This window comes from Bufo bufo, chromosome 6 (assembly GCF_905171765.1).
Source record: "Bufo bufo chromosome 6, aBufBuf1.1, whole genome shotgun sequence".
Classification (NCBI taxonomy): Eukaryota; Metazoa; Chordata; class Amphibia; order Anura; family Bufonidae; genus Bufo; species Bufo bufo.
In genome coordinates this window covers 368,698,975-368,709,757 of record NC_053394.1, presented here as the reverse complement: position 1 = coordinate 368,709,757, position 10,783 = coordinate 368,698,975, and the positions used below count along the sequence as shown (strand labels likewise).

Below are 10,783 nucleotides of genomic sequence, written 5' to 3'. Positions count from 1 at the left end.
TGACGTGAAGCCAGATTCTCTGCTTTGGGACCTCTCTCCAATTGATATTGGTTAATTTTATCTATTTTATTTTTATTTTTATTAATTTCCCTATCCACATTTGTTTGCAGGGGATTTACCTACATGTTGCTGCCTTTTGCAGCCCTCTAGCTCTTTCCTGGGCTGTTTTACAGCCTTTTTAGTGCCGAAAAGTTCGGGTCCCCATTGACTTCAATGGGGTTCGGGTTCGGGACGAAGTTCGGGTCGGGTTCGGATCCCGAACCCGAACATTTCCGGGAAGTTCTGCCGAACTTCTCGAACCCGAACATCCAGGTGTTCGCTCAACTCTAATCACCACTTAAAGTGACACTGGTCAGATTTGCAAAAAATGGCCTGGTCCTTAAGGTGAAAATGAGCCCGGTCCCTAAGGGGTTAAGATGGCTGACAAAGGACATGAAAAGATCTCCTATCCCTCACAGTGTGAGAGTGGGGGATGCTAAACGTCCGGTCTGTGAGGTATGATGTGAACCAGGAGAGGGCCAGGTCAGTGATACCAAGAGATGAGAGAGTTTATAACAGAAGGAAGTGGTTGACAGTGTCAAAAAGGCAGAGGGGTTCTTTCCTCAGATTGAGACCCTGAGGATATCTGGTATTCAGTCTTTATATCCAATATACAGGCTGCTGCAACAACAGTATATCTTTTCCAGACATCTTACAGAACTAAAGATGTCCATAGCAGAGTTTGGGAATTTATTTTATTTATTCATTCTTTCAGGTACAATAAAAACTGGCAACGTGGATGTAAACAGAGCCTAACTACAAAGAATGACACGCATCAATCAGTACAATGCTCTGAACACACAATGTCTTTTCTGTCTGGAGCCTATGAGAGTAAGTAGCCTCCATCCACGTTAAGGTGGGATCCGGTGATCATGGCGCTCTTGTCACTGAGCAGGAACAGAATGGAATTAGTGACATCATTAACCTCTGGGGAAAAAACATATATTGTAAGAGGTAGAGGCAAGTACTGAAAAGATCCAGTAGATACAGTTTAATAATTATAGAGGTATTACAGTATTATTAATTACATTTATTTATTTATTTAGAGAATAGGACATTAAATAATTTTCTAATATACATCTGTTTTGTTCCCAGACTTTAATATATCTGCACAGTAATGTCTCACTAAAGAAAATAAATAAATGCTATGACCCATTTTAGTCCAGTAAAATGCATCCATAGTAGAACTGAATAGGACTAAACAAGGTATTGGTCATGTGACCTTCCCCAGTATAATGTGACCTAGCTTTCTGTTAACTGCCTAGGCATCTATAGTAGTGTACTGAGAAGCAGAACATATGCAGTATATACAGTTATACAGATGCAATACAAAGTATGTGAACCCTTTGGAATGATATGGATTTCTTCACAAATTGGTCATAAAATGTGATCTGATCTTCATCTAAGTCACAACAATAGACAATCACAGTCTGCTTTAACTAATAACACACAAAGAATTAAATGTTACCATGTTTTTATTGAACACACCATGTAAATATTCACAGTGCAGGTGTAAAAAGTATGTGAACCCTTTGGATTTAATAATGGTTGAACCTCTTTTGGCAGCAATAACTTCAACCAAACATTTCCTGTAGTTGCAGATCAGACGTGCACAACGGTCAGGAGTAATTCTTGACCATTCCTCTTTATAGAACTGTTTCAGTTCAGCAATATTCTTGGTATGTCTGGTGTGAATTGCTTTTTTGAGGTCATGCCACAGCATCTTAATCGGGTTGAGGTCAGGACTCTGACTGGGCCACTCCAGAAGGCGTATTTCTTCTGTTTAAGCCATTCTGTTGTTGATTTACTTCTATGCTTTGGGTCGTTGTCCTGTTGCAACACCTATCTTCTGTTGAGCTTCAGCTGGTGAACAGATGGCATTAAGTTCTCCTGCAAAATATCTTAATAAACTTGGGAATTAATTTTACCTTCGATGATAGCAATCCGTCCAGGCCCTGACGCAGCAAAGCAGCCCCAAACCATAATGCCCCCACCATCATTCATACTTCACAGTTGGGGTGAGGTTTTGATGTTGGTGTGCTGTGCCTCTTTTTCTCCACACATGGTGTTGTGTGTTTCTTCCAAACAACTCAACTTTGGTTTCATCTGTCCACAGAATATTTTGCCAGTACTGCTGTGGAACATCCAGGTGCTCTTGTGCAAACTGTAAACATGCAGCAATGTTTTTTTTTGACAGCAGTGGCTTCCTCTGTGGTATCCCCCCATGAAATCCATTCTTGTTTAGTGTTTTACATATCGTAGATTCACTAACAGGGATGTTAGCATATGCCAGAGACTTTTGTGAGTCTTTAGCTGACACTCTAGGATTCTTCTTCACCTCATTGAGCAGTCTGCGCTGTGCTCTTGCAGTCATCTTTACAGGACGGCCACTCCTAGGGAGAGTAGCAGCAGTGGTGAACTTTCTCCATTTATAGACAATTTGTCTTACCATGGACTGATGAACAGCAAGGCTTTTGGAGATAGTTTTATAACCCTTTCCAGCTTTATGCAAGTCAACAATTCTTAATCGTAGGCCTTCTGAGAGCTCTTTTGTGTGAGGCATCATTCACATCAGGCAATGTTTCTTGTGAAAAACAAACCCAGTACTGGTGTGTGTTTTTTATAGGGCAGGGCAGCTGTAACCAACACCTCCAATCTCATCTCATTGATTGAACTCCAGTTGGCTGACACCTCACTCCAATTAGCTCTTGGAGATGTCATTAGTCTAGGGGTTCACATATTTTTTCCACCTGCACTGTGAATGTTTACACGGTGTGTTCAATAAAAACATGGTAACATTAAATTCTTTGTGTGTTATTAGTTTAAGCAGACTGTGATTGTCTGCTGTTGTGACTTAGATGAAGATCAGATCACATTTTATGACCAATTTGTGCAGAAATCCATATCATTCCAAAGGGTTCACATACTTTTTCTTGCAACTGTATTACCTGTAGCTGTCACGGACGTTCCAGTGACAGGTGGCAGGAGATCGGTGAGACTGGCAACACGTGGTTTGATCTGACAGGTTTTCCTTGTGGATCAATAGGCGTCTGTGTTGTTTCTGGTAATGGCCACACCCCTTGCCTCATGTGGTCATTTAACCTTCCTTATTTATTGTTGCTTCTCCCACAATGCTGTGCGGTTTATAGCTTCAGTTTCAGTTGTGGATTGCTGGTGTGTGGATCTCGGCGGAGTTCCTGGTGCTTTCATAGCCCCTTTGAAGTTAAGTCTTTCCTTTCCCTTTTTGTATTTTGCCTCTTATACTTGGTGTGGTGTTTCCCTACCACACTGAAGCGTGACAGTAGCATCTCATGATGTCTGTCAGTATCTGTGTAGAAGCAGATGTCTTTGTGTTTTTTTTACATGAAACTTTATTAACAACATAACATCACCTAGAGACAGGCAGCCATTTTACAAATCACCTAGGGACAGCCATGCAACTACATGCAGTGATGTAGTTACTGTAATAATCCCAATAAAAATTATTATTCCACCACAAGTCCTATTTATCACATGGATGTGTCCTGTGTGCTGACCCAACATATGTATGTCATATAATACTGCTGCTTACTCAAAGTCAGGGATTGTATGATGTGAAGAGACTAATGCCCTGGTTCAGTTAAGCCATGGATGCATCACATAGGACTCATCCATGGGTTATACCATTCCTTTGCTTATAGAGGTCAACTGCCTGATATAAGAAATGTATGGAAGCATAATTTTGCATACATGTATATTGGAAAATTGTATGATTTCCTGTTATATAAACTAATAAAAAAAAAATATAATGAAATACTCCTTTAACCCCTTCCCAACATTTGTCATACATTTACGGCAGATGTCAGGTCTTTAAAGATGGCACTCGCTCTGGAGCACAGCGAGCACCATAGCCACCAGGTGCCTGCTGTTTCATACAGCAGACTCCCGCATCTAATGTCTGCAATTGGTGGTAATGCCAACTGCGGACATCCAACCCCTCAGATGCCATGGTAAATTGTGACCACGTCACCTGGGAGGGATAAAAGAGCGGAGATCGGGGAAATTGTTCTATTCATGTAATGAGCTGGAGCCTGTAATAGGCTTCCAGGCTCATTACCTGTATATTACATATCAGTCAGAGACAGGAAAAGGAAAAAAAGAGGGTTAGTCACTGGGCCGTCAGAACGATGGTCCAGGGGTAACTTCGCAGGGCGCCAAAAGTTGGGGCAGAATAAGTGTCCTTTTGATTTCACCTGAATATTAGGGGAAAAAATGTGTGGAATGAAGATAGTGGAAAAGGATGAGGGCAGGCTGCCAAAATGGTCTCAACCCACCTTGAGAGCCTCAAGGTGGGTGATTGGAGAGTAAGGAGTGGGGTAGCGTGGGGACGCTGAAAAAAGAGAGAACCACAGGGAGGCGCCAATATCCCTAGTATCTAGGCTTGTGGGGGTATGTAACCCAAAAGATAGCAGTTATAAATAAAACAAATAGTAAACAAATGGTAAAAGCAATGGTAAATTGCAAGTATAAAATTGGTATTTAAAATCAAAATTTTATCAAAATTTTAGTGACTCACTTCACCCAGGAGGGTAATGTGGGATAAAGCTCACACCACATCACACCTCCTGCGCCTGGATCGCCAGTAGAGTCTTTAGAGATGAACAAAGATCACTCTCGATTCCTTGTTCTTTCTTTTATTCCAAAAGCCAGGGTTGGGGGAGTGAGCAGCTCAACGCGTTTCGGGGCCTCTTGGTGGGTATGTATATGCTCCTGATGAAGGGGACCCACCAAGAGGCCCCGAAAAGCGTTGAGCTGCTCACTCCCCCAACCCTGGCTTTTGGAATAAAAGAATAAAAGAAAGAACAAGGACTCGAGAGTGATCTTTGTTCATCTCTAAAGACTCTACTGGCAATCTAGGCGCAGGAGGTGTGATGTGGGTGTCTTGAGCTTTATCCCACATTACCCTCCTGGGTGAAGTGAATCACTAAAATTTTGATAAAATTTTGATTTTAAATACCAATTTTATACTTGCAATTTACCATTGCTTTTACCATTTGTTTACTATTTGTTTTATTTATAACTGCTATCTTTTGGGTTACATACCCCCACAAGCCTAGATACTAGGGATATTGGCGCCTCCTTGTGGTTCTCTCTTTTTTCAGCGTCCCCACGCTACCCCACTCCTTACTATTACATATCAGGCCAGTTCTATATAGACTAATGGAGCAAAATCTATGATTCTATCATATGGCACTCTGATTTGGCCAAGTGGAGTTCACCAGGGGACATAAAAAAGTAAAGTCACCTTTAGTTAACAAAAAAAGGAATAAAAGAGGATCAAAGTCATACACATCTCAAAATGAGCTCTCACTCCTCGTATACAGTATCCATAACACTGTTATCAGGGTCAGAATACGGCAATGACAATGAAAAAAAAAAAAATTTCAAAAGTTTTTTTTTTTCGCATTAAAACTATCAAGAATAACGAAACAAGTGTGGTATCACCGTACTGACCTGGAGGATGAAGAGCACAGGTCAGTTTTACCACACAGTGAACACCATAAAAACAAAACCCATGGTGGAGGAATTGCATTTTCTTTCCAATTCCACCACATTAGGATTTTTTTTCAGCTTCCCTGTACATCGTATGCCTTATTAAATGATGGCATTAGAAAGTACAACTTGTCCCACAAAAAACAAGCCTTCATACGGCTATGTGAATGGAAAAATAAAAAACGTATGGCTCCGGAAAAGCACGGACCGAAAATCAAAACTGCAAAAATGGAAAATCCCTGCATCAGGAAGGGGTTAAAGGAACATTTAAAATTTAAATAGGTTATTGATACAGTTCAGGAGCGTGGTTCAATACTCACAAACGCCTTCTGTGCTTTTTGCAGATGTCTATAAGGCCTTATGCACATGGCCGTGTCTGTATTTTGGTCCGCAAAAAAATGGATCCTCAAAATACAAATGCCTTCTGTGTGCATTCTACATTTTTCTTACCTCCATCAATAGAAAGTACAATTTTCTTCTGCTATACAGTCAAGAATAGGGCATGTGCTATAACTTGTGGTAGAATAAAAAAACAAACCCAACAAAATAGACTTTGTGTGCATGGCCCCATATAAATAACAATAGTCCTTGAGCCCTAACTTGGAATCTACATACAGTCATGGCCCATTGGTTTTTAGAATTGCTGGAGGTTTCAGACTCTTCACAATACTATGTTCCCAGGTGGAGGTGAACTCCTCCTTTGAAGCGAACTTGTCAGTACAGTTTAGGTCACCATTGCCTTCACTAAAAACACCCATACAGGATTGTTTGATGTCTCTGGTGCACATATATATCATCTCAACCTAGGGCACACCCCTCAGCTCCATTGGTGCACTGCGCATACGCCAGAGGTCAGGGCTAGAATATAAAGGGCAACATCCAGAGCACCCTATTGTTCCACACTGCATGACTGTGACGAATTGATGATTAATGTTTCACCAACTTTTCAACAAAAACAGTGGGTGTACATACTGCACACAGAAAGTAGAGGAGAATCTGCTTCCTAACATTCTCTTACTCATTCAGAACCAGTCTCAATATCATGGAGGACATTACAGAGAAAAGCTGACCTATATGTTTGTGAATTTTGCACTTGTGGTGAGATAGAAACTTTCTATGTAGCTGCGCAGACGAGGCTAAAGATGATTTCTCTTTCAACCAGTTTTTTTTTCAGAGCTGAAGTTGGTTTCTTATTCATCAGTTTCTTATTCACGTCATTTGTATTTTTCTTTTTTTATGAATTTTGAGGAGACTTTATCACCAGTAATTAAAAAAAAGTTGCAGTGAGCTGTCCTAAAGGGAAATGAGTTGAAAGTGGCATTAAAACAGAAATGGCAAAGTATAGACAAAAAGTGTGATTTAAAGGGTTAAATTAATTCGGGTCTGTGATCTTGCACTGCCAACATACAGAGGGTGGTGACTCGCATGCAGTTAAAGGGGTTTTCCGAGATTTTATTAATAATGACTAGGGTTGAGTGAACCTGTGGATGTTCGGGTTCGACAGGTTTAGCTGAATTTTGGTTCAAAGTTCATTTAGGGTACCCAAACTTGACCTCTAACCTGAACCCCATGGAAGTCAATGGTGACCCGATCTTTGGTGCTGTAAAATGGCTGTAAATTAGTCATAGAAAGGGCTAGAGGGCTGCATTAGTAATCAAATCGGAGTAAGAGCAGTAATATTGCCCTGCAAACAAATGTGGATAGGGAAATGACTTAAAGTAACATAGAATAGAAGAAAATAAAAAATAATAATCTCCAACTGGAGTAGGAGGGTGAGTAGGCGGTGGATGTGGTGGTGTAGGTGGAAGAGGCAGTAGTAGCCAACACTGTTTTTGTAGGGTTTTATTTGTAATTTTTCAATTATTATTATTTTTTTTTGTCTTTGCACACATCCTTTTCTGCCATCTTTTTTCTTCACCACATAGCCGCACCAGTTTGATAAAGGCCATAAATGGCCGAAACGTCACACTTAAGCGGCTTATTGAATAAAAATCACTAAGCAAGAACTTCTATTTATGTCACTGGAGTTTATTCTATTAATTGATCGGGGTAGAAACCCTACTTTCAGTTACAAAAAACAAAACCTGCAGCTCGTATCCAACATTTGCCTACAGAGTGCAGAGGATGTCAGCAGTAAGTTTGTGTTGATGTCACTGTTTACAGAGATGACACGTGATCATAAAGTTTGCATGTCTTCTGTGTTTTGTACCCACTCTTGCTTTTGGCACCCAATTCATGGGCGTATCCTGATGCAAAATAAGGACCGTATGATACAGGCCTTACGGATGCTCCAAAGACAGAATCCGTTGTGTTTTTCATTTTTCCGTCCTTCTGAGAGATCAGAAGGGTAAATTAAATGGTGATGTCAACAAGGCCAAACAGGAACAATAGTACATAGAGTGGGGACATAGACAATGAGTCGGGAGAGTGGAAACCGCATGAGGAGTCAACACAGTAGCCCAGTTACATTATGGGGAGGGTGGCAACCGCATGAGGAGTCAACACAGTGGCCCAGTGTCAGAGTGGGGAGGTGGCAACAGCATGAAGAGTCACAGTGGTCAGTCACAGAGTGGTGAAGGTGGGAATCGTATGAGAAATCGCATGAGGAGTCAACACAGTGGAACAGTTACATTATGGGGAGGGTTTTAACTGCATGAGGAGTCAACACAGTGGCCCAGTGACATAGTGGGGAGATGGCAACAGCATGAGGAGTCAGCACAGTGGCCCAGTCACAGAGTGGTGAGAATGGGAATCGCATGAAGAGTCAACACAGTGGCCCAGTCACAGAGTGGCGAGGGTGGAAATCGCATGAGGATTCGAATGAGTCCTCAACACAATGGCCCAGTCACAAAGTGGGCCATTCTGACATCCTCCGGCGGCTTGATGAAAAATTCCCACACCGCTGAGTATGTTATTTTACCCCCACCACTCTGTGCTGACTGCCTGTTACTGCTGCCTCCTTGAACCCGTGCACTGCTACTTCTTTCCAGACAGGTAGGCTCCTGCGTAGCAGGCGGTGTACCCCGGGCACGTTTGGCTACAGATCTGACACTGCTGCTACCCTGCTGACTCATGGCCATGCTACCACCCTGGTGGCTTAGCCGCTGCCTCACGCGCAAGCTGCCACCCTCCCTCTTCTCCTGATGATGATGATGAAGTCCCCCTCTTCAACCGGCTCCCACGTGTGATTGGCTATATCGTCATCCACTACTGTCTGCACATCACTGATGTCACCCTCAGGGCCACGTGCCTGACCGCTCGTAACACCAGCTCACACGCGACTCTCATCGTCGATACTTGCCCACCTACTGGAGGAAGCAGCGGATCTCTCCTCCTCACCTGTCTGTCGGATATACTGTACTGTACTGCAAGGGTAAAAGAGCAATAGTATCAGGCTGCAATTTCGCACAAACCTCCGCAACTACTGATTGACGGATCAAATTAAGTGTAAAAGAATTTGAACACCCTAAAATGTGTAGTATCAGGCCACAGTTTCACACCAACTCCTGAACTACTGATTGATGCATGGAATTAAGTGTAAATGAATTTGAACACCCTAAAATCTATAGTATCAAACCAGGTTTGGGTCAAAAACACAGAACAGGTACAGATCTTTCCATTACACCTTATCTCTGAGTATGCTTCACTACTTGTTTTGACTCACAAAAAATTATAGCCATAACTGACCAAATAACTGAAGTGTGAAGTGACCCTAAAGTGTGTAGTATCAGGCCACTATTTCACACCAACTCTGGAACTACTGATTGAGGCATCGAATTAAGTGTAAAAGAATTTGACCACCCTAAAAGTGTGTAGAGAAATGGTCTGCTTGAGCAAAGGGTGGCTAACCCTTTTCGGGTCATCTGTTCTCATCCTTTATGGTGTGATCATCTGTAGTATCTTCTTTTTTTTTTTTAAGCCCGAGGAGCATGCTTTCTTCACCCATGCAGCATGCCAGACCACACTTTCACCCCAGAAGCAATAATGGATGGAGATACATATATAAACTAAATACACCCAGTTGTATCAGAGTGCACAGACACTTTAAATTTGTGCCCACTTTCATGCCCATTTGTGTTCCAGTCACTTCTGTTTTAATGCCGATTTCAACTGATTTCCCATTAGGACAGCTCACTGCAACTTTTTTTTATTATTGACGATAAGGTCTCCTCAAAATTCTTTTTTTTTTTTTAAACATACAAATAATGTGAAAAAGACAGATAAATAAGAAACCAACTTCAGCCGCGAATAAGAAACTGGCCGAATAAGACTGCTGCTTACTCCCCCCACCTTCCCCTTCATAGACTTGTATTGATATGTGCAGTATGATACTTCAGCATTTTTCAAAGTGAAAAGTGATTAGCAAGGGAGGGAGGAGTTTAAAAAGCTGAGAGCTAGACATTTTTCACTGATAAGGCATATTACAAAGTTTCTTGTAGTTGATTGTACTATTGATTTATGCACTGTTGTATGAAAAGTTAAATCACAAAAGACTGAGCACCCCAGCAAAATTATGTGAGGTGCAGTAGGTATAGGGGTGTTGAGGTCCTATTAAAATACTATATAGATATGTTCCACACACACTCGAGAGTTCAAATACAAAAATCATGAACATTGCGCTGACCTCTACATAACTTGGCGCATTTAAGCCGGTCGAAATCTACGCCAGCTTGCTTGCTGGCTTAAATATATACTATTTTGTACAGCTAAAACTGGTGCAGAAAATGAAGAATTGGACAGACCTTCCCCGCCCACGCCACGTCCTCTTTTTTAGACCAGGCGTGAGCAGGGAAATGTCGCAGATTGCAGCGCAAGTAACCAGGATAGTAAATGACCGCCTATATTTGCACTGTGAAATTTATGAGAGGCAACACGTCAATCCAGACGTTTTGGTTCCTTCCAGACCTTTTTCATAGTGTCCACTTTATCTTGGTATCTGCAGCAAGGAGTCTCTCCAGAGGGAAGTAGCTCATAGAGCACACTGACTCCTTGCAGATTTACCTACAGAATGTCACACGGGGGTCAACAGCTAAAGGCACCCCACTCCACTGATAGAGAACAGACTGAAAGTCCAGCTGCCAGAATAGACCTGAGTTAAGCAGAGTACATTAGTTTGCCTGCCAGTTTATGCCAAAACCTGCTAGAACTAAGAGAAAGCCTGAATATTGTCTGGATGCAAGTTTACTCAAGTAAAGCTGTTGAACTTTATAAA

General features: G+C 41.8%; 1 protein-coding gene across 1 annotated transcript in view; it reads right to left on the bottom strand.

Moving 5' to 3' along the window:
• Nucleotides 1-753: 753 nt before the first annotated feature.
• LOC121003692 (L-xylulose reductase-like) overlaps nucleotides 754-10,783 on the bottom strand; it is a 92,333-nt gene continuing 82,303 nt past the window's right edge. The window contains exon 8 of the mRNA XM_040435561.1: nucleotides 754-966. Coding sequence (XP_040291495.1) covers nucleotides 863-966 — 104 coding nt within the window. The 3' untranslated portion in view covers nucleotides 754-862. The remainder of the gene's footprint in view (nucleotides 967-10,783) is intronic.